Source organism: Oncorhynchus mykiss, chromosome 7, assembly GCF_057628025.1.
Source record: "Oncorhynchus mykiss isolate SJ-2025 chromosome 7, ASM5762802v1, whole genome shotgun sequence".
NCBI lineage: Eukaryota > Metazoa > Chordata > Actinopteri > Salmoniformes > Salmonidae > Oncorhynchus > Oncorhynchus mykiss.
The window spans coordinates 69,233,406-69,258,910 of NC_143028.1; the positions used below are offsets into that span (position 1 = coordinate 69,233,406).

The following is a 25,505-nucleotide window of genomic DNA, read 5'->3' on the forward strand; positions in this document are numbered from 1 at the left end:
TACATTTGATATAATGTTTTGTTAGATTACCATTTTTTAAATCACTTGCCTGGAACCATTTGTAATTTTTTCTCCTCAATTTTGTGATATCCAATTGGTAGTTACAGTCTTGTCCCATCGCTGCAACTCCCCTACGGACTCGGGAGAGGTGAAGGTTGAGAGCCAATGCATCCTCTGAAACACGACCCTGTCAAGCCACACTGCTTCTTGACACATTGCCAGCTTAACTTGGAAGCCAGTCGCACCAATTTGTAGGAGGAAACACCGTGCAGCTGGTGACTGGGGTCTTGCAGGCGCCCGGCCCGCCACAAGGAGCCGCTAGAGCACGATGGAACATGGAATTCCAAGCCAGCCAAACCCTCCCTTAACCTGGGCGACACTGGGCCAATTGTGCGCCGCCTCATGGGTCTCCCGGTCACAGCCAGCTGTGACACAGCCTGGTATCGAACCCAGGTCTGTAGTGATGCCTACAATGCAGTGCATTAGACCGCTGCGCCACTCGGGAGGCCCCCATTCCACTTTCACAGGCCTATTAAAATAGTGAATCAGTTTTGATATCACTATACTTACTTCCCATAGAGGCACAATGATAATGCATTTCTTTTTTTGTACCAACAACAGCATTTTCAAAAACAAAGGATGGCAAACAAATTACATTTATGTAATGTAATAGAGATTTAATGATTTGTCTCAATTTTAAAAAAGTGTAGGCATTTGGGGATGATATTTAACAAAAACAACAATGGTAGATAGCAATATGGTTGAACAAATTTAAAAAACTATGCGTTTCTTCTTCATTCCAGGATGAATTTGTAGTGCAAAATATGACCAATAGGAAGATAAAATAACAACTTCCTGGTTTCACACAGTGTCACTGAAGCATCTCAATAGTCAGACAGGGTTTCCTCTCCTAGTCCCTTCCCTGGTCTCCTTTCCTTTCTCTAGCCATCTCTTTTCAAGAGGGTGTCTGGTCAAGATCCATGATGTGGAAAAATATATTACACTTACATGATTTTATTCATTTAGCAGACACTTATCGACTTACAGGAGTAATTAGGCTTAAGTGCCTTGCTAAAGGGCACAGACATATTTTTTCACCTAGTCGGCTTGGGGATTCAAACCAGCGACCATTCGGTTACTGGCCAAATGCTCTTAACCGCTCGGCTACCTGCCGCCCTATACAGTAGCAAATACCTATAGTAGTACCAAATATTCAGTGTAATGTATCAATATCAAATTCCCATTGCCGAGTACAGTGTGCAGCCATTAGTCAAAGTTAATTAATGCTTAACTACAAGTCAAAATTGGGCGTAATTCCATTTAAATTCTCTATAGGAGGGCAATTCAAATCATGGTTGGAGTGACTGGAATTTCACGGTGGAATGGACCACATGTTTTCCATGTATATTGAGTGAGGGTCCCATGTGGGAAACGCACCTGCATCCGCCAACTAATTTACTCATTGAAATACAGTGACAACAAAACAACAAAAGGTTCATTGCAGAGAGAGACGCTGGGGCAGAAGTTGGGGGAAAGAAACCCCTCTAACCTTTCAATTCCTGTGATATTGCTGCTGCTGCAACCCAGCTTGAGTTGCTGGAAGTACATACTTTAAAAACCTACTGGATTTTTAAATGTTCAATGAAATAGCCACAATGATGCAACATCATTACGCTGGTAAAGGATCTTGAAACAACGAGGAAACAATGCAGACTTTGCACAGTGGGATTGTTCTCAATGGTGGTCCTGGTCCTTCACTCAAACCTGAATTATGTTCAATTGCTCTGATATACCCACACCATGATATTATTCATTAGGGCACACTGTAGCAAAAGGTGAAACTGATTAACTGCCTAATGAATATGACCTAGAAATAAATTCACAGAGCAATACAAAGAAATGAAAGTACAAAGCGTGGCCATTGTCATGGGACTGTGGACATTGGCTGATGAATACATCCTAAAACGGCAGAAAACAATATAATCTCAATGGAATAGTAGGATATTCAAATTACATTCCAGAAAATATTGACTTGTGAGTGTGTTTTGAGTCAGTTAAAAAGTACCTAAAATGTGAAATAAATAAAAAATAAAAAAAAACATTTTTTTTTTTTAAACAAAAAATGAACTAAGTAAACATCAATTGTGCTTTCAATAGATCTCACTTATACAAGTGGTGATACTTGTTATTTCCACCCTTAGTTCTCGGTTCCTTGCTCTCCAAAACCTCTTAAGAATCTAGAACTGCTTTGAATGCAGGCAAGGGGCTCTTACAAAACAAATAAAAACAAACAAAAAAGCACCAGGAAGACATAGATAGCTGAGGGTCTGAAGCATGTGTGTGTGTGTGTGTGTGTGCTCCTCTGAGTAAGTGTGTACATTAAACCACATGGTGGCGTTGTGCAAACTACGTGTTGGCCAAGGCATGGGGGAGGGAGTCAGGGAGGAGCGGCGGAAAGCACAAATGCTTACTCTGTCCGCTTATTAGATCTGTTACAGCCAAGATACAGGTACATCTAAAACAGTCTTGATATAGGTTCTTTAGGAGATAATATCATCATCAATAACCATTTGTATAATTTTCAATTGATTTAATAATTGATTTAATAATCAAGAGTACTAACAATAGTAACAAAGTTTGCGGTTGAGGTTTTTCCATGGCAGCCTCGCGAGAGGAGACGAGAGTTCCCCATAGTCTACAGCCCAATAGTTTTTATTTTCTTGTTTCCTCTCTTTCTCACTTAATCTAGATTTGCTGTCACCAGGACCAGCCTACCCTGTGTGTGTATGGCGAGAAGACCCCAACCCTCCCCTCCATCTCAGAGGCAGTTCCTCCTATCTCCCTCTCCCTCTCCCCCTCTCTCGCTCTCTCTTTCTCTCAGAGACGTGTTTGGGCCTCGGGGACGTAGATCTCAATACTGTCGGCACTCTCCGTGGCTGAGTTCTGCCGAACCGAGGCGGCCCTCTTAGCGGCCAGCAGTCGCCTGCGGGCCTCCGTCCGGTGCTTCTCCGCTGAAGAGGTGGAAGAGGCGGAGTCGACGCTCTTCTCACGTCCCAGCATCGGCCTCCCCTTAACAGGCTTCTTTGGCACTGGAGGAGGGGGCTCTTTCTGGTCCTCCTGGTGGTGTTGGTGGAGGGCCGCAATGGACGAAGTCAACCGTCAACCACAAGGAAACAGAAGAGACATGTGGGGGGGGGGGGGGGGAGAGTGAGAGGATGCAAGGCCTTGTTGCTGTTGAAAGAAAACCTTTTTTTTGTTGATGAATTGAAAGGGGTAACTCCCCACTTTGAAGATTTTATGACTTTAGGATCAAGAAAAAGTATTCGAAACAACTCCTGAAGTTTTGTGCTTGTATGTTCATACATGGTAAAATAGCTTTTTTTGTTTCCTGAAAAGCTTCAGTTTTGGAGATGCAAGGTTTTCTTCCGAAAGCAACGAAGCAACGAAAGGTAATACAGAAGTTATAAAAAAAGAGCATAGTGAGTTCCATTTGGTAGACATGGATCTTTGACAGTGATGTTTGATTATGGTTTCTACAAAATATGTACAAAGTAGGCTTGACATGGACAATCTAGACAAATTACGACAAGATAGACATAATATGGACTGTGCAGCCAAATACATGACATTGATGGCAACTCTTCCTTGGACTAGACACTGAATTATTATTGGATCCCTGAATCCCAAACCAACAATAACCTCTTCTCAAATATACCTAGTGCCTAGTGGGTATGGGCTAGGGGTTGGTTTGGTACTCAAATAATAAATTGTATGATGCGAACATTGGATGAACCACACTTAATTCACTGCAGTCATAGTGAAATAGCGGCATGAAGTCAAAGTAGTTGAAGCACACATCCACCAAAACATCCACTACTACTCAAAAGTTTAGGGTCACTTAGAAATGTCCTTGTTTTTTAAAGAAAGCACATTTTTTTTGTCCATTAAAATAACATAAAATTGATCAGAAATACAGTGTAGACATGGTTAATGTTGTAAATGACTATTGTAGCTGGAAACGGCAGATTTTTTAAATGGAATATCTACATAGGCATGCAGAGGCCCATTATCAGCAACCATAGCTCCTGTGTTCTAATGGCACGTTGTGTAAACTAATCCAAGTTTATAATTTTAAAAGGCTAATTGATCATTAGAAAACCCTTTTGCAATTATGTTAGCACAGCTGAAAACTGTTGTCCTGATTAAAGAAGCAATAAAACTGGCCTTCTTTAGACTAGTTGAGTATCTGGAGCATCAGCATTCGTGGGTTCGATTACAGGCTCAAAATTGCCAGAAACAAATAACTTTCTTCTAAAACTCGTCAGTCTATTCTTGTTCTGAGAAATGAATTCTATTCCATGCGAGAAATTGCCAAGAAACTGAAGATCTCGTACAACGCTGTGTACTACTCCCTTCACAGAACAGAGCAAACTGTTTATAACCAGAATAGAAAGAGGAGTGGGAGGCCCCGGTGCACAACTGAGCAAGAGGACAAGTACATTAGTGTCTAGTTTGAGAAACAGACAAGTCCTTAACTGACAGCTTCATTAAATAGTACTGCGAAACACCAGTCTCAAAGTCAACAGTGAAGAGGCGAATCCGGGATGCTGGCCATCTAGGAAGAGTTGCAAAGAAAAAGCCATATCTCAGACTGGCCAAAAAAAAGAAAAGAGTAAGATGGGGAAAAGAACACAGACACTGGACAGAGGAACTCTGCCTAGAAGGCCAGCATCCCGGAGTCGCCTCTTCACTGTTGAAGTTGAGACTGGTGTTTTGTGGGTACTATTTAATGAATCTGCCAGTTGAGGACTTGTGAGGCATCTGATTCTCAAACTAGACACTGTATTTCTGATCAATTTGATGTTATTTTAAGCGGGGGAAATGTGCTTTTCTATAAAAAAATAAGGATATTTCTAAGTGGCCCCAAACTTTTGAATGGTAGTGTACCACTTCACTCAATCTACAAACCCAACACCCCCCTACCACCTCCACCCGCATCATACCACCTAATCACCCCTCCTACCACCTCCATAAGCATAACACCCCTACCACCTCCACCCGCATCATACCAACTAATCAACCCCCCCTACATCATACCTCCTAATCACCCTCTTACGACCCCCACATGCATCATACCAACTAAACACCACCCCCACCCCCACACGCATCATACCACCTAATCACTCCCTACCACCCCCACACGCATCATACCACCTAATCACTCCCCTACCACCTCGACCCGCATCATACCACCTAATCACCCCCTACCACCTCCACCCGCATCATACCACCTAATCTCCCCTACCACCCCCACACCCGTCATACCACCTAATCACCCCCAACAACCTCCACCCGCATCATACCACCTAATCACCCCCCTACCACTTCCACCCGCATCATACCACCTAATCAACCCTCTACCACCTCCACCCGCATCATACCACCTAATCACCCCCCTACCACCTCCCCCCGCATCATACCACCTAATCACCCCTCTACCATCTCCACCCGCATCATACCACATAATCACCCCCTACCACGTCCACCCGCATCATACAACCTAATCACCCCCCTACCACCTCCACCTGCATCATACCAACTAAACACCCCCCCCCTCCTACCACCTCCACCTGCATCATACCACCTAATCACCCCCCTAACCACCTCCACCCGCATCATACCACCTAATCACCCCCCACCACCTCCACACGCATCATACCAACTAATCACCCTCCCTACAACCCCCACATGCATCATACCAACTAAACACCACCCCCACACGCATCATACCACCTAATCACCCCCTACCACTTCCACACGCATCATACCACCTAATCACGCCCCTACAACCTCGATCCGCATCATACCACCTAATCACCCCCCTACCACCTCCACCCGCATCATACCACATAATCACCCCCCTACCACCCCCACCCGCATCATACCACCTAATCACCCCCTACCACCTCCACCCGCATCATACCACATAATCACCCCCCTACCACCTCACCCGCATCATACCACATAATCACCCCCCTACCACCTCCACACGCATCATACCAACTAATCACCCTCCCTACAACCCCCACATGCATCATACCAACTAAACACCACCCCCACACGCATCATACCACCTAATCACCCCCTACCACTTCCACACGCATCATACCACCTAATCACGCCCCTACCACCTCGATCCGCATCATACCACCTAATCACCCCCCTACCACCTCCACCCGCATCATACCACCTAATCACCCCCACACGCATCATACCACCTAATCACCCCCTACCACCTCCACCATACCACCTAATCACCCCCCTACCACCTCCACCATACCACCTAATCACCCCCCTTCCACCCCACACGTATCATACCACCTAATCACCCCCCTACCACCTCACCCGCATCATACCACCTAATCACCCCCTACCACCTCCACCCGCATCATACCACATAATCACCCCCCTACCACCTCACCCGCATCATACCACCTAATCACCCCCCTACCACCCCCACACGCATCATGCCACCTAACCACTCCCCTACCACCTCCACCCGCATCATACCACCTAATCACCCCTCTACCACCTCCACCTGCATCATACCACCAAATAGCCCCCCTACCACCTCCACCCGCATCATACCACCTAATCACCCCCCACCACCTCCACACGCATCATACCAACTAATCACCCTCCCTACAACCCCCACATGCATCATACCAACTAAACACCACCCCCACACGCATCATACCACCTATTCACCCCCTACCACTTCCACACGCATCATTCCACCTAATCACGCCCCTACCACCTCGATCCGCATCATACCACCTAATCACCCCCTACCACCTCCACCCGCATCATACCACCTAATCACCCCCTACCACCTCCACCTCCACCATACCACCTAATCACCCCCCTTCCACCCCACACGTATCATACCACCTAATCACCCCCCCACCACCTCCACCTGCATCATACCACCTAATCACCCCCTACCACCTCCACCCGCATCATACCACCTATTCACCCCCTACCACTTCCACACGCATCATTCCACCTAATCACGCCCCTACCACCTCGATCCGCATCATACCACCTAATCACCCCCTACCACCTCCACCCGCATCATACCACCTAATCACCCCCTACCACCTCCACCTCCACCATACCACCTAATCACCCCCCTTCCACCCCACACGTATCATACCACCTAATCACCCCCCCACCACCTCCACCTGCATCATACCACCTAATCACCCCCTACCACCTCCACCTGCATCATACCACCTAATCACCCCCTACCACCTCCACCCGCAACATGCCACTTAATCACCATCTACCACCCCACATGCATCATACCAACAAATCACCACCCCACCCACATCATACCACCTAATCACCCCCTACCACCCCCACACGCATCATACCACCTAATCATCCCCCTACCACTTCCACCCACATCATACCACCTATCACCCCCCCTACCACCTCCACCTGCATCATACCAACTAAACACCCCCCCCCCCCCCACCACCTCCACCCGCATCATACCACCTAATCACCCCCTACCACCTCCACAAGCATCATATCACCTAATCACCCCCCACCACCTCCACACCCATCATACCACCGAATCACCCCTCCTACCACCTCCACATAATACCAACTAATCACCATCCCCAAATGCATCATACCACCTAATCACCCCCCTACCACCCCCACACGCATCATACCACCTAATCACCCCCCACCACCTCCACACACATCATACCAACTAATCCCCCCCCCACATCATACCAACTAATCACCCCCCTACCACCCCCACACGCATCATACCAACTAATTACCCCCCTACCACTCCCACATGCATCATACCAACTAATCACCCCCCTACGACCCCCACACGCAGTGTCGCACACAGAGAGACAGACAACAGACACGCACACACACACAAATGAACTATATATTCACACATACACACAGTCACAAAGAGCTCTCCCTCACACACTCACACACACACATTTTACTATCCTTATGGGGACAAAACAATTGATTCCCATTCAAAATCATATTTTTCCTAACCCCAAAACCTAACCCTTAAACCAGGGGTGTCAAATTCATTCCATGGCTGGCCTAGTGTCTGTGAGTTCTGTTTTTTTCCCTTAAATTAAGACCTACACAACCAGGTGATGGGAGTTCTTTACTAATTAGACACCTTAATTCATCATTCAAGTACAAGGGAGGAGCGAAAGTCCGAAGACACTCAGCCCTCTGTGGAATGAGTTTGACACGTGCCTTAACATAACCCTAACCTTAACCCTAAAATAGCCTTTTTCCTTGTGGGGACCAGCCAAATGTCCCCCCTTGTCCGAATTCTCTGTGTTTTACTATCCTTGTAAGGACTTCTGACACACACACACACACACACACACACACAGGAGAGAGCGTAAAGCCAGGCCACATTCTGTGACGTGATGCAGCTCTGCCATTACCATACTTGAGACATCAGAGCAGAGCATGTCTTGTACCCCGACATGCATTTTTAAAGGAGGGGCTTAAACCGCAGAAACAGTCATAAACTGTCCTCTTTGAGATTGAGGCCCATGCATGTGTAAAGGGAGGTGCCTTCTACCAAGCCCCTTCACATTGGTCTGGGAAGCCCCTTTTAGTGTTCACTTCACATAGGGAGGGGGGAAGTGAGAGGGGAGGTGGGGAGGGAGGAGAGAGGCCGATTACGGCGGCTTTCCTACCCCAGCCTGTGCACTGGGCAGCAGGGGTGGGAAGTACCTTCCGCTCGGGTGGCGAGTGGGCCACGGCAGGGGGCTGCCAGTCGCTGGACTTCAGGTGGTAGAGCTCATCAAACTTGAGACTGATGTCCTCGATGGAGAGCTGCAGCAGGTCCCAGAAGCCTGCCAGGTCCTGGGCTGTGGTCTTCAGGTTGGCGTTCACATTCTGAAGGGAGGGAGAAAGGAGAAAATGGGGGAGAAAGAGAGGTGTGGGAAAGTGGAAGAAAATAAAGAAATAGTGAAGAGAAAGGGGGAAAAGGAGAGAGGCACGAAGAGGAGATTGAAAAGAGGAGATTTAAATGAATTCAGTGTTGCTTTGTCCACTTTTGACACTAGAGGGAGCTGTCTTACAACACAATGACAGGAGACCTCGTCAAACTGAATAGTTTAATTCCATCTGACTATTCTGGGTAAATATTGTGTATGTTGGAAGGTGTCGATGTTGATGCTACTGTATTATCGTTTAATGTATGCCTGTCAAAAACTTATACTGATTTTTTTCCCTATGAAGAAAAAAACATTTTTTTAAAAGGTGGACTGACCACTTCACATAAACCGTAAACCTCATCTCCTTTTAAAGTATGTAAAATAAGTCAGTCAGAGCAGATGGATGGGATGACGGTCACCCTTCGACTTCCTCTCTAGCATTCCCCATAGTGAGATAACGCTCTAATTTCCTTCAGAGAACCTGAGTCACATACAGAAACCCATAGTTTTTCTTCCCACCTGACTCACTCATTCTGTTACTAATGCTCTTTGTTATGGTTGGGTCTGCTTGTGTTTCTTGCCCACACAGCATCGTTGCAGCTGCAACTAGACTGGGGTTTGAGCCCTTATCCAGAGCCTTCTGACTCAACTCTCCGCCAAGTTTTTATCATGCTAATTCTGCATTCTGGATCTTCAAATATTAGAACACACAGAACAAAACACACAACAAAAGATGGTAGCACTAGCATGCAAAGAGTGACTTTCTGTGTAATGATATGAAAAGCATCCATAGGAAATTGTCCATAAATACAAAATATTTGTTTTTTTACATGTGGGAAAAACATTATTCTGGATGTCAAACTCTTTTTTCAATGGTACAATGGTTCAACTTATTTTGGATCAAGGTGCCCTTTCATTGAATTTTATCAGGATACCACATCATTTCACAATTAATCGCTAACCAAAAAGGTTCACTGCACAACGATTAATACAAAACACGAGTTCAATAATATAGCTGCATTAAAATAGACTCCTATTATAACCGACTCAATCAACACAATCAGTAGCCTTTGCTACTCTGATACTTACACTGAGCTTCATTACGAGATTAACATTATTCATTAAAACTGCATTAACAACCACAGATTGTCGGTCCTCTGTCTGAATAACTGCTGGTCTCTCTTTCATTTGAGAGAACATAATACATTCCGAATATGATGACAGTGAATTTCCACTGAGAATAGCTAACAGTCAGAGAATGCTACCAACAAAATGCAGGCGTTTGCAGACCGTCAACCTGAGGTTAGTCTTATTCTAATAATTGGGGATGTCAGTCTGAGTACCCTGTACTGAGATCAGTAGAGTGACGTGATACAAAGAGACATGTCTACACAGCATCACATTAGTGTAAACCAAGACTGTTCCACGGGCAGGCCTGGTTGTAGCAAGATATGTTCGAGTCGTGTCTGCAACAATTTTAGCATTTTAGCTAACCCTAAACATTCTCCTAACTTGCCACGTTAATTCTCCTAACTTGCTACGAAAAGTTATTTATCTTAGTCAAAACCGGCACACCTGCCCTGAGAATGATACAGCCATGTCCACCCCTTACGATAGTTTAACCACGCAGGTCTGGAAAAAGTCCCATCAATCACTTCTCCATTGACCTTCCTGTCTGTTAGCATTCAGCTTGTCACTTAGCTAGCCAAATTTAAGCTCTGTGTCTTTCCATTTGGCATGTGTTTGTCTAGTGATGTGATGAAGTGTGCCCAGGGACTGTGGTCAAAAAATAGCAGGCCTGGCTAAAACTAGCACTTTTTCAGAAATGTTGATCAATGTGCACTGTCCATGTAAAAATAAACGTAACAAAGTAAAGTAAACAAGGGTGTGTGGGGTTGATGATCTGGTAATGTAAGTGTGTGGGGTTGATGATCTGGTAATGTAAGTGTGTGGGGTTGATGATCTGGTAATGTAAGTGTGTGGGGTTGATGATCTGGTAATGTAAGTGTGTGGGGTTGATGATCTGGTAATGTAAGTGTGTGGGGTTGATGATCTGGTAATGTAAGTGTGTGGGGTTGATGATCTGGTAATGTAAGTGTGTGGGGTTGATGATCTGGTAATGTAAGTGTGTGGGGTTGATGATCTGGTAATGTAAGTGTGTGGGGTTGATGATCTGGTAATGTAAGTGTGTGGGGTTGATGATCTGGTAATGTAAGTGTGTGGGGTTGATGATCTGGTAATGTAAGTGTGTGGGGTTGATGATCTGGTAATGTAAGTGTGTGGGGTTGATGATCTGGTAATGTAAGTGTGTGGGGTTGATTATCTGGTAATGTAAGTGTGTGGGGTTGATGATCTGGTAATGTAAGTGTGTGGGGTTGATTATCTGGTAATGTAAGTGTGTGGGGTTGATGATCTGGTAATGTAAGTGTGTGGGGTTGATGATCTGGTAATGTAAGTGTGTGGGGTTGATGATCTGGTAATGTAAGTGTGTGGGGTTGATTATCTGGTCAAGTAAGTGTGTGGGGTTGATTATCTGGTAATGTAAGTGTGTGGGGTTGATGATCTGGTAATGTAAGTGTGTGGGGTTGATTATCTGGTAATGTAAGTGTGTGGGGTTGATGATCTGGTAATGTAAGTGTGTGGGGTTGATGATCTGGTAATGTAAGTGTGTGGGGTTGATGATCTGGTAATGTAAGTGTGTGGGGTTGATGATCTGGTAATGTAAGTGTGTGGGGTTGATTATCTGGTAATGTAAGTGTGTGGGGTTGATTATCTGGTCAAGTAAGTGTGTGGGGTTGATTATCTGGTAATGTAAGTGTGTGGGGTTGATGATCTGGTAATGTAAGTGTGTGGGGTTGATGATCTGGTAATGTAAGTGTGTGGGGTTGATGATCTGGTAATGTAAGTGTGTGGGGTTGATTATCTGGTAATGTAAGTGTGTGGGGTTGATGATCTGGTAATGTAAGTGTGTGGGGTTGATGATCTGGTAATGTAAGTGTGTGGGGTTGATTATCTGGTAATGTAAGTGTGTGGGGTTGATTATCTGGTAATGTAAGTGTGTGGGGTTGATTATCTGGTAATGTAAGTGTGTGGGGTTGATTATCTGGTCAAGTAAGTGTGTGGGGTTGATTATCTGGTAATGTAAGGGGTTTTGTGGTCATGTACAGTGCATTCGGAAAGCATTTAAGATTTTGTAAACGTTACAGCCTTATTATAAAACGTGTAAAAAAAAAAAACTCAACATAATGACAAAGCAAAAACAGGTTTTTAGACATTTTTGCCATTGTATTAAAGTAAAGAACTGAAATATGACCTTTACATAAGTATTCAGAACCTTTACTCAGTACTTTGTTGAAGCAGTTTCTCTATAGAAAATCTTTGGAGGGAGTTGAAAGTCCGTGTTGCCCAGCAACAGCCCCAAAACATCACTGCTCTAGAGGAGATCTGCATGGAGGAATGGGCCAAAATACCAGCAACAGTGTGTGAAAACCTTGTGAAGACTTACAGAAATGTTTGACCACTGTTATATACCCTTTGTTGGCAATGACAAAGTATTGAGATAAACTTTTGTTATTGACCAAATACTTACTTTCCACCATCATTTGCAAATAAATTCATAAAAAATCCTACAATGTGATTTTCTGGATTTTTTTTCTCATTTTGTCTGTCATAGTTGAAGTGTACCTATGATGAAAATTACAGTTCTCTCTCATCTTTTTAAGTGGGAGAACTTGCACAATTGGTGCCTGACTAAATACTGTTTTGCCCCACTGTATATGTTTTTGCTCTTTATTCTTTGTTATAGAGCCAAAAAGATTGGAAAAGTGGTTTACCCATACATCTCCATTTTGGATAGATAATTCTTCGTGTTGTTGTTTGTTTAGTGTTTTCCAATTTTCCCAGAAGTGGTTAGAGTTTATGGATTCTTCAATTACATTGAGCTGATTTCTGACGTGCTGTCCCTTCTTTTTCCGTAGTGTATTTCTGTATTGTTTTAGTGATTCACCATAGTGAAGGCGTAGACTCACTATGTTTTTGGTTGGACAGGTTTCTCAATTTCTTTCTTCGATTTTTGCATTCTTCATCAAACCATTTGTAATTGTTGTTAATTTTCTTCGGTTTTCTATTTTAGATTTTTAGATTTGATAGGGAAGCTGAGAGGTCAAATATACTGTTAAGATTTTCTACTGTCAAGTTTACACCTTCACTATTGCAGTGGAACGTTTTACCCGTGGAACGTTTTAGTCTCCCAGTCCCTGTCGCAGAAAAACATCCCCCACAGCATGATGCTGCCACCACCACGCTTCACTGTAGGGATGGTGCCAGGTTTCCTCCAGACGTGACGCTTGGCATTCAGGCCAAATAGTTAAATATTGGTTTCATCAGATTAGAGAATCTTGTTTCTCATGGTCTGAGTCCATTAGGTGCCTTAAGGCAAACTCCAAGCGGGCTGTCATGTGCCTTTTACTGAGGAGTGGCTGCCGTCTGTCCACTCTACCATAAAGGCCTGGCTGGTTGTCCTTCTGGAAGGTTCTCCTATCTCCACAGAGAAACTCTGTCAGAGTGACCATCGGGTTCTTGGTCACCTTCCTGACCAAGGCCATTCTCCCCCAATTGCTCAGTTTGGCCGGGCGGCCAGCTCCAGGAAGAGTCTTGGTGGTTCAAAACCTCTTCCCTTTAAGAACGATAGAGGCCACCGTGTTCTTGGGGACCTTCAATGCTGCAGAAATGTTTTGGTACCCTTCCCCAGATATGTGCCTCAACACAATCCTGCCTTGGAGCTCTATGGACAATTTCTTCCACCTCATGGCTTGGTTTTTGCTCTGACATGCACTGTCAACTGTGGGACTTTATATAGACAAGTGTGTGCCTTTCCAAATCATGTCCAATCAATTGAATTTACCACAGGTGGACTCCAATCAAGTTGAAGAAACATCTCAAGGATGATCAATTGAAACAGGATGCACCTGAGCTCAATTTTGAGTCTCATAGCAAAGGGTCTGAATACTTATATAAATAAGTATACATTTATAAATAAGGTATTTGTTTTTTATTTGTAATACATTTGCAAAACATTCTAAAAACCTGTTTTTGTTTTTTAATTATGGGGTATTGTTGTAGATTGATGAGGAAAAAAGTTGATTTAATCAGGGGTGGTGGGGAGGGGGGGGGGGGGGGTCTGAATACTTTCTGTATGCTCCGTTAGTATGTGGGGTTGATTATCTGGTAATATAAGCGGTTTTCAGGTAATGTAAGTATGTGGGGTTGATTATCTGGTAATGTAAGTGTGTTGGGTTGTGTTAACCTTTGTTTAGTCTGGTTATTTGATGTGTGTGTAGAGTATGGAATAGTATAGTTTTGTCTGGTGATGTGATGGTGTAATGGTGTTGTGGTGGGGTAGTATTGTTTTGTCTGGTGATGTGATGGTGTAATGGTGTTGTGGTGGGGTAGTACTGTTTTGTCTGGTGATGTGAGGGTGTAGTACTGTTTTGTCTGGTGATGTGATGGTGTAATGGTGTTGTGGTGGGGTATTATTGTTTTGTCTGGTGATGTGATGGTGTAATGGTGTTGTGGTGGGGTATTATTGTTTTGTCTGGTGATGTGATGGTGTAGTATTGTTTTGTCTGGATATGTGATGGTGTAGTATTGTTTGTCTGGTGATGTGATGGTGTAATGGTGTTGTGGTGGGGTATTATTGTTTTGTCTGGTGATGTGATGGTGTAATGGTGTTGTGGTGGAGTAGTATTGTTTTGTCTGGTTATGTGAGGGTGTAGTATTGTTTGTCTGGTGATGTGATGGTGTAATGGTGTTGTGGTGGAGTAGTATTGTTTTGTCTGGTTATGTGAGGGTGTAGTATTGTTTGTCTGGTGATGTGATGGTGTAATGGTGTTGTGGTGGGGTATTATTGTTTTGTCTGGTGATGTGATGGTGTAATGGTGTTGTGGTGGGGTATTATTGTTTTGTCTGGTGATGTGATGGTGTAATGGTGTTGTGGTGGGGTATTATTGTTTTGTCTGGTTATGTGATGGTGTAATGGTGTTGTGGTGGAGTAGTATTGTTTTGTCTGGTGATGTGATGGTGTAATGGTGTTGTGGTGGGGTATTATTGTTTTGTCTGGTGATGTGATGGTGAAATGGTGTTGTGGTGGGGTATTATTGTTTTGTCTGGTGATGTGATGGTGTAATGGTGTTGTGGTGGGGTATTATTGTTTTGTCTGGTGATGTGTTGGTGTTGTGGTAGTGTTGTTTTGTTTTGTCTGGTGATGGTGTTGTATTGTTTTTTTCTGGTGATGTGATGGTGTTGTGGTAGTGTTGTTTTGTCTGGTGATGGTGTTGTATTGTTTTGTCTGGTGATGTGAGGGTGTAGTACTGTTTTGTCTGGTGATGTGATGGTGTAATGGTGTTGTGGTGGGGTATTATTGTTTTGTCTGGTGATGTGATGGTGTAATGGTGTTGTGGTGGGGTATTATTGTTTTGTCTGGTGACGTGTTGGTGTTGTGGTAGTGTTGTTTTGTTTTGTCTGGTGATGGTGTTGTATTGTTTTTTTCTGGTGATGTGATGGTGTTGTGGTAGTGTTGTTTTGTCTGGTGATGGTGTTGTATTGTTTTGTCTGGTGATGTGTGTATGGGCGAGTTGTAACATGGAGAGTTGATACTTACCAAGTTTTGTTCACACAGTCCTCTGAACTGCTCAAATTTCTTGGTCATGAGGAGCTGAGCACTGCCCACTGCACTGCGGACTTTCCCCAACACTGCAGATAACAAGAATACATACAGATTGAGTCATACTGACACACACGTGCACAGACAGACAGATAGACACAGGTAGACAGGCAGGTACAGACAGGCAGGCAGGCAGACACAGACAGACAGTTAGGTAGTCAGGCAGACACTCACACACACACACACAGTTTGTTGGGGCATTGGGAATGCAAAACCAATAAACAGAGCGTGTCAAGGAGTGTCTCTCATTGCTCCATTTAGGTACAAAACTCGAACCTAATGCTAATAAACTTTCCCCCCTAGCAACTGATGTGTATCAGGTCTTCCTATACATTCATTTCAGTACATTCTCAAAAACAAGACTGTTCTGCCACGTACTAAGAGTCAAGGACCTTTTTGAGCACGGACACCACGCCTAAAGGTCACTCGTCCCAAGAAAGTATGGGTTTAGAACACTACCATCATAAGAGAGGAGATGTGGTTGTCTCTACACACTTCCCTCTATCTGTACAACTAAATTGACAGATAGACTGCACACAAGGACATTTGTGAAAAGGATTTGTCACAGGGAGACAAGATGATTTGTGAGGGAGAAAAATGTCAGCCTGTTCAAACAGAAACATCACATTAACACAGCAAACCATCCCAGCAACGTTCCCAAAACAAACCCAAGCAAATGTGGGGTGTCTAAACGACTACATGGGGAGCACCCAAGAGGATTACAGTGTAATGGGCAGTGTTATCCTCTTTAAAGGTAGCACTCTAAGCCTACATAGCTACTAGAGCAATACCAGTGTCACAATATTTTTTCCATGGCAAAAATGAAAACACGACGCAGAGTCAATTGGTCCTATAAAAACCTGCTGTATGTAAAATATAGTGTGCTATAGCATGGAAAATAAATAAATCTGACTCTGGATGACAACATAATTATGTTTTTTCCAACATTAGGGCTATTTTTCTAAAGAAGTGAAATCCGCTTCCTGTTTGTTTCCTTGCCACTATAGTAACGAGCATTGTGATACTGGTATCGTCCCGGGCCTAATAGATACTTGAGTCTTTTTCATCCAGTATTTATGACTTTAGTCCCTGTTTTAATGCTGGATCAAAAACGAACAATTTTTTATTTTTTTTAAATAGGACCACTGGATGATGAGGTTATGACAATGAGATTAGGGGGCCATCAGAACCAGATGTTTCTATGGTCCTACAACAAATCAGATTCACTGAGATTAGGGGGCCAGCAGAACCCGGTGTTTCTATGGTCCGGCACTAATCAGATTCAATGAGATTAGGGGGCCAGCAGTACCAGGTGTTTCTATAGTCCTGCAATAAATCAGATTCTTTGAGATTAGGGGGCCAGCAGAACCCGGTGTTTCTATGGTCCTGCACTAATCAGATTCAATGAGATTAGGGGGCCAGCAGTACTAGGTGTTTCTATAGTCCTGCAATAAATCAGATTCTTTGAGATTAGGGGGCCAGCAGAACCAGGTGTTTCTATAGTCCTGCAATAAATCAGATTATTTGAGATTAGGGGGCCAGCAGAACCAGGTGTTTCTATAGTCCTGCAATAAATCAGATTCTTTGAGATTAGGGGGCCAGCAGAACCAGGTGTTTCTATAGTCCTGCAATAAATCAGATTCTTTGAGATTAGGGGGCCAGCAGAACCAGGTGTTTCTATAGTCCTGCAATAAATCAGATTCTTTGAGATTAGGGGGCCAGCAGTACCAGGTGTTTCTATGGTCCGGCACTAATCAGATTCAATGTCAACTCTATCGTGCCAACAGTGAGAGAAATGAATGCGCAAGCACACACACTGCAAATGGCAGATACATACACTGACACAAAATGACCCTTTGCTTTTTTCTTAGTTTGGTCAAGATATTCTGATATAGCGTGCATGCTTGACTGAGATTTTGTGTGAGGACTGTTCAGTGTGTCTGTCTGTGTGTGTCATTTCAGCCTGATGTTGAGATACTTATCTAATCTGGATCTGTAATCAGGTCCAGAGTACATTAGTGTAATTATGGAATTAGAGGCCTGTCTGTGTGTTAACTCCAGCTATTACCGCCTTATCCACTGCAGAGTGTCGGTGTGTGTGTGTGTTGTGGTTGAACCCTCGCTAGGCTTTAAGCCCTTGGGTCAGGTCAGATCAGGTCATCGGGTCAGAACACTTTGTAGATCAATTCACTGACATGATGTGGATGGTGGAGCTATATACTAAAGTGTGTCTTACCCTCCTCTGAGAGCTGGTTGTCTTTGGTCTCCTGCTCCATCTGCTGGCACCAGCCCTCCATGCGGCCCGTCTCTGCCTGCAGCAACTTGAGGAACCAATGGCCGTCCCGCCGGCATGCAGGGCCTGGAGGGGGCACCGCGTTAGGGTTCCCACTGCCCCCATTCTCATTCCCACTCTCCAGCCAGGGGTCCGGAGGGGGTAGGAACGAGGGGTCCAGGGCCGGATCCAGGCTCTCGGCGAAGGAGTCGGAGGAGGAACGTGTGGTGGAGCGGTTGAGGAACTGCCGTAGCGGAGGTGGAGACGTACTGGTGTCAGCGGTGGGATTTGATCCGTTGCCTTGGCTGAACTGGTCGCCGCTCGGGGGAGAGTCCATGGATTGGCAGGCGTTGTTGACCATGCTCTTCTTCTCGGGGGCGGGCTTGGCGTGGGAGATGACAGGGAGGTCCTGTGTGTCTGAGTCTGTCTCCTGCTTGGAAGTCATGTTACTGGAGCGACTGAGACTGAAAAAACACACACAAAGTGACATAGGAAAACGTGGTCAATGCTCAATCAATAACAATGGTGAAAATAGACATTGCATCTCTATTAATGTTGTCAAGGCAATGCAATATATAGTATTGGTAAACTAATATGTATAAGTAAACTTCATTAACCAGAATGTGCCTGCAACCTAACACAAATTCCAAACTAAAGCCAACCAAAGTCAAACCAACCCTGATTGCTTCTGTATGTGAAAAAAACATCACATTTGTTATTCTTGTGTGTAAAAACAAACACCAGGGGAAAACATATGACGAAGCCTTTTCCTGCTACAAAACAAACCAACCAATGTTCTCAATGCTAGACACTTCATCCTGGACTGATCAATATAGGAATAACACACAGAACCTAGACTAGACCATAGAGATGGATACAGGGCATACCACACAGTTAACTACTTTTAAAAATGTAGTTGCACATGGTATCACAGTCTTTTGTGGCAAGTTCAACCTCTATCCATCTCGATGACTCATTACATGTATGGGAAAAGAACTTGGCTGGGGAACAGGCACACAAACCCTGACCATCATCTGACCATGACTACGATCCTGCCTTCCCATTCAAGTGATAGAACAGAAAACATCAAACAAGGGGAAGATGTAAATCTGTGAAAAGAAGTCTGAATATTCATGTTTAATAGAATAATAATAAACAATAATAATAATAATAATGAATAAGGGACATACAGTTTATTCAGAAAGTATTCAAACCCCTTGACTTATTATTATTTTTTTTAATTTACAGCCTTATTCTAAAATAGATTAAATTGTTTTTCCCCCTCATCAATCTACACATAATAACCTAAAATGACAAAGCAAAAACAGGTTTTTAGAATTTATTGCAAATGTGCCAAATCTCTTAAACTGAAATATCAAATGTACACAATAATTCAGATCCCTTACACAGTACTTTGTTGAAGCACCTTTGGCAGCGATTTCAGCCTTGAGTCTTCTTGGATATGACGCTACAAGCTTGGCACACCTGTATTTGGGGAGTTTCTCCCATTCCTCTCTGCAGATCCTCTCAAGCTCTGTCAGGTTGGATGGGGAGCGTTCAAGAGATGTTCAAATGGGTTCAAGTCCGGGCTCTGGCTGGGCCACTCAAGGACATTCAGAGACTTGTCCCGAAGCCACTCCTGCTTAGGGTCATTGTCCTGTTGGAAGGTGAACCTTCACCCCAGTCTGAGGTCCTGAGTGCTCTGGATCAGGTTTTTATCAAGGATCTCTGAACTTAGCTCCATTCAATTTAGCTTTGATCCTGACTAGTCCCTGACATACTTGTTTTATTTAGAGGATGAGCAGTACCTGCCGCGATATGAATTTTTTTTTGTCCCTGTCGCTGAAAAACATTCCCAAACATGTCCCAGTCCCTGTCGCTGAAAAACATTCCCACAGCATGATGCTGCCACCACCATGCTTCACTGTAGGGATGGTGCCAGGTTTCCTCCAAACGTGACACTTGACATTCAGGCCAAAGAGTTCAATCTTGGTTTCATTAGACCCGAGAATCGAGTTTCTCATGGTCTGAGACTCTTTAGGTGCCTTATGGCAAACTCCAAGCTGGCTGTCATGTGCCTTTTACTGAGTGGCTTCTGTCTGGACACATGCCATAAAGGCATGATTGGTTGAGTGCTGCAGAGATGGCTGTCCTTCTGGAAGCTTCTCCCATTTCCACAGAGGAATTCTAGAGACCTTCTCCCCCAATTGTTCAGTTTGGCCGGGCAGCCAGCTCTAGGAAGAGTCTTGGTGGTTCCAAACTTCTTCCATTTAAGAATGATGGATGCCACTGTGTTCTTAGGGAGCTTCAATGCTGCATATACTTTTTAGTATCCTTCCCCAGATCTGTTCCTCGACACAATCCTGTCTCGGAGCTCTACGGACAATTTTTTCCACCTCATGTCTCAGGTTTTTGCTAATTTTTGACATGTTTTTTTACATGCACTGTCAACTGTGGGACCTTATATAGACAGGTGTTTGCCTTTCCAAATCATGTCCAATCAATTGAATTTACCATAGGTGGACTCGAATCAATTTGTAGAAACATCTCAAGGATGATCAATTGAAACAGGATGCACCTGAGCTCAATTTTGAGTCTCATAGCAAAGGGTCTGAATACTTATGTAAATAAGGTATCTGGTTTTTTTTAAAATAAATTAGCAAAAAAGTATAAAAACCTGTTTTCGCTTTGTCAATATGGGGTATTGTGTGTAGATTGCTGAGGAAAAAAATATATGCAATACATTTTAGAATAAGGCTGAAAAGTCAAGGGGTCTGAATACTTTCCGAAGGCACTGTACTTTAATTGTTGGTATGGGGTGCCAATAAAATAGCATTGAGGTTTTTATTTGAAAATGGAATACTGTTGTTTAGACAACAATAGTTATACAGTATACCCTTATATATACCCATATATACAGTTGAAGTCGGAAGTTTACATACACGTACGTTGGAGTCATTAAAACTTGTGTTTCAACAACTCCACAAATTTCTTGTTAACAAACTATAGTTTTGGCAAGTGGGTCAAAAGTTTACATACACTAAGTTGACTGTATCTTTAAAAAGCTGGCAAAATTCCAGAAAATTATATCATGGCTTTAGAAGCTTCTGATGGGTTAATTGACATAGTTTGAGTCAATTGGAGGTGTACCTGTGGATGTATTTCAAGGCCTACCTTCAAACTCAGTGCCTCTTTGCTTGACATCATGGGAAAATCAAAAGAAATCAGCCAAGACTTCAGAAAAAAAATGGTAGACCTCCACAAGTCTAGTTCATCCTTGGGAGCAATTTCCAAATGCCTGAAGGTACCACGTTCATCTGTACAAACAATAGTACACAAGTATAAACACCATGGGACCACGCAGCAGTCATACCGCTCAGGAAGGAGACGCTTTCTTTCTCCTAGAGATGAACGTATCTTAGTGCGAAAAGTGCAAATCAATCCTAGAACAACAGCAAAGGACCTTGTGAAGATGCTGGAGGAAACAGGTACAAAAGTGTCTATATCCACAGTAAAATGAGTCCTATATCGACATAACCTGAAAGGCCGCTCAGCAAGGAAGAAGCCACTGCTCCAAAATAGCCATAAAAAAAGCCAGACTACGGTTTGCAACTGCACATGGGGACAAAGATTGTACTTTTTGGAGATATGTCCTCTGGTCTGATGAAACAAAATATTGCTGTTTGGCCATAATGACCATCGTTATTCTTGGAGGAAAAAGGGGGACGCTTGCAAGCCGAAGAACACCATCCCAACCGTGAAGCACGGGGGTGGCAGCATCATGTTGTGGGGGTGCTTTGCTGCAGGAGGAACTGGTGCACTTTACAAAATAGATGGCTACATGAGGTAAGAAAAGTATGTGGATATACAGTGCCTTGCGAAAGTATTCGGCCCCCTTGAACTTTGCGACCTTTTGCCACATTTCAGGCTTCAAACATAAAGATATAAAACTGTATTTTTTTGTGAAGAATCAACAACAAGTGGGACACAATCATGAAGTGGAACGACATTTATTGGATATTTCAAACTTTTTTAACAAATCAAAAACTGAAAAATTGTGCGTGCAAAATTATTCAGCCCCCTTAAGTTAATACTTTGTAGCGCCACCTTTTGCTGCGATTACAGCTGTAAGTCGCTTGGGGTATGTCTCTATCAGTTTTGCACATCGAGAGACTGACATTTTTTACCATTCCTCCTTGCAAAACAGCTCGAGCTCAGTGAGGTTGGATGGAGAGCATTTGTGAACAGCAGTTTTCAGTTCTTTCCACAGATTCTCGATTGGATTCAGGTCTGGACTTTGACTTGGCCATTCTAACACCTGGATATGTTTATTTTTGAACCATTCCATTGTAGATTTTGCTTTATGTTTTGGATCATTGTCTTGTTGGAAGACAAATCTCCGTCCCAGTCTCAGGTCTTTTGCAGACTCCATCAGGTTTTCTTCCAGAATGGTCCTGTATTTGGCTCCATCCATCTTCCCATCAATTTTAACCATCTTCCCTGTCCCTGCTGAAGAAAAGCAGGCCCAAACCATGATGCTGCCACCACCATGTTTGACAGTGGGGATGGTGTGTTCAGGGTGTTGCTTTTATGCCAAACATAACGTTTTGCATTGTTGCCAAAAAGTTCAATTTTGGTTTCATCTGACCAGAGCACCTTCTTCCACATGTTTGGTGTGTCTCCCAGGTGGCTTGTGGCAAACTTTAAGCAACCCTTTTTATGGATATCTTTAAGAAATGGCTTTCTTCTTGCCACTCTTCCATAAAGGCCAGATTTGTGCAATATACGACTGATTGTTGTCCTATGGACAGAGTCTCCCACCTCAGCTGTAGATCTCTGCAGTTCATCCAGAGTGATCATGGGCCTCTTGGCTGCATCTCTGATCAGTCTTCTCCTTGTATGAGCTGAAAGTTCAGAGGGACGGCCAGGTCTTGGTAGATTTGCAGTGGTCTGATACTCCTTCCATTTCAATATTATCGCTTGCACAGTGCTCCTTGGGATGTTTAAAGCTTGGGAAATATTTTTGTATCCAAATCCGGCTTTAAACTTCTTCACAACAGTATCTCGGACCTGCCTGGTGTGTTCCTTGTTCTTCATGATGCTCTCTGCGCTTTTAACGGACCTCTGAGACTATCACAGTGCAGGTGCATTTAACAGAGACTTGATTACGCACAGGTGGATTGTATTTATCATCATTAGTCATTTAGGTCAACATTGGATCATTCAGAGATCCTCACTGAACTTCTGGAGAGAGTTTGCTGCACTGAAAGTAAAGGGGCTGAATAATTTTGCACGCCCAATTTTTAAGTTTTTGATTTGTTAAAAAAGTTTGAAATATCCAATAAATGTTGTTCCACTTCATAATTGTGTCCCACTTGTTGTTGATTCTTCACAAAAAAAATACAGTTTTATATCTTTATGTTTGAAGCCTGAAATGTGGCAAAAGGTCGCAAAGTTCAAGGGGGCCGAATACTTTCGCAAGGCACTGTACTAAAGCAACATCTCAAGACATCAGTCAGGAAGTTGAAGCTTGATCGCAAATGGGTCTTCCAAATGGACAATGACCCCAAGCATACTTCCAAAGTTGTGGCAAAATGGCTTAAGGACGACAAAATCAAGGTATTGGAGTGGCCATCACAAAGCGCTGACTTCAATCCTATAGAACATTTGTGGGCAGAACTGAAAAAGCGTGTGCGAGCAAGGAGGCCTAGAAACCTGACTCAGTTACACCAGCTTTGTCAGGAGGAGTGGTTTGAAATTCACCCAATTTATTGTGGCAAGCTTGTGGAAGGCTACCCGAAATGTTTGACCCAAGTTAAACAATTTAAAGGCAATGCTACCAAATACTAATTGAGTGAATGTAAACTTCTGACCTACTGGGAATGTGATGAAAGAAATAAAATCTGAAATAAATGATTATCTCTACTATTATTCTGACATTTCACATTCTTAAAATAAAGTGGTGATCTTAACTGACCTAAGACAGGGAATTCTTACTAGGATTAAAGGTCAGGAATTGTGAAAAACTGAGTTCAAATGTATTTGGCTAAGGTGTATGTAAACTTCTGACTTCAACGGTATATATGCACGTTTTGTTTGTCAAGTAAGACAAAGTTCTTTGTTTAGGCTCTTTCTACGATATCAACTGATACAGGCCACATTCAGAAGTAATCAAATTGTGAGAGAATTCTGACAACCAACTTCACAACACTCTGCATGCAAACTAGGAGTTCCCTCCCGTCCCTGATACATGTGTACATTTACTATAAATTGTGCCTTCCTGTATGATACTTATGCTACAATGTTAATTCCATTCTCCTGAGCCATTTACTTCATGCTCATATTCTTGTATTTTCTTATTTCTTATTGTTGTTCATTGTCGTGAAGGAATCTGCAATTAAGCATTTCATTGGATGGTGTATACCATGTGTATCCTGTACATACAACTAATAAAACATAAAACTTCAAAGAGAGGGAACAAAGGGGAGTGAAGCCGAGTGTGGCATACTTACTGCCAGCCGTCGTCCGCCTGTATTCCGATTGACTGGAATCTGGCCAATGGTGGTGTCGGTGTCTCCACTCGTTGGACTTCCTCCTGAATGCAGTCAACCTGGCAACCAATCAGAAAACACAGTCATCAAAAGGTTGAATCTGGAGGAATTTGGTGGTCATCCAGAATTCCAAGATTAAAATGATATATCAATGTGGTTCTTGAGACATTAAACACTTCTCCTAGCATTGTGAGATTTGACCATTTGCAGAGTGCGAATGAAAAAAAAGGACTACTTGTCTAATTCCAAACCTTCAACACTTGAGTCTGAAAAAATAAACATCTTAAATAATGAAGTGAAAGCATAATATTTGCCTCAGGCAAACATGGGGAGTACTCTTTTGGGTTTTTCCTTTTCCAGATGGCACACTCTAAAAATTCAGCAAGCCCCATTTGAGCTGTAAGCACAAGAAAAATCCATACTGCATCAGTGCAGTATAGTGCTTGGTTATTCCTTAAAACAATCAATGGTTAGGTTTAATACCCTCTGTAAATATGAGCCCAAGGTAAAAGTACATATTTTGACATATTGAGAAATTTAGTATCGCACATTCAGTGGAAATCTGTCCTTTGGTCAGATGAGTCCAAATTTGAGATGTTTGGTTCCAACCACCGTGTCTTTGTGAGACGCAGAGTAGGTGAACGTATGATCTCCACATGTGTGGTTCCCAACGTGAAGCATGGAGGAGGAGGTGTGATGGTGTGGTGACACTGTGATCTATTTAGAATTCAAGGCACACTTAACCAGCATTACTACCACAACATTCTGCAGCGATACGCCATCCCATCTGGCTTGCGCTTAGTGGGACTATAATTTGTTTTTCAACAGGATAATGACCCAAAACACACCTCCAGGCTGTGTAAGGGCTATTTGACCAAGGAGAGGGATGGAGTGCTGCATCAGATGACCTTGCTTCCTCAATCACCGGACCTCAACCCAATTGAGATGGTTTGGGATGA

At 43.4% G+C, this 25,505-nt stretch overlaps 1 protein-coding gene across 3 annotated transcripts in view; it reads right to left on the reverse strand.

Annotated features, from left to right (window-relative positions):
- Positions 1-656: 656 nt before the first annotated feature.
- Positions 657-25,505, reverse strand: part of LOC110528483 (disks large-associated protein 4) — a 209,842-nt gene continuing 184,993 nt past the window's right edge. Inside the window, exons 9-13 of one of the 3 annotated variants that reach the window (XM_036984062.2) lie at positions 24,508-24,605; positions 17,960-18,459; positions 15,661-15,752; positions 8,797-8,961; positions 657-3,117 (exon numbers count right to left, since the gene is read on the reverse strand). In XM_036984062.2, coding sequence (XP_036839957.1) covers positions 2,878-3,117; positions 8,797-8,961; positions 15,661-15,752; positions 17,960-18,459; positions 24,508-24,605 — 1,095 coding nt within the window. In that variant the 3' untranslated portion in view covers positions 657-2,877. The remainder of the gene's footprint in view (positions 3,118-8,796; positions 8,962-15,660; positions 15,753-17,959; positions 18,460-24,507; positions 24,606-25,505) is intronic. The other 2 variants (XM_036984063.2, XM_090241844.1) reach the window with 2 other exon arrangements.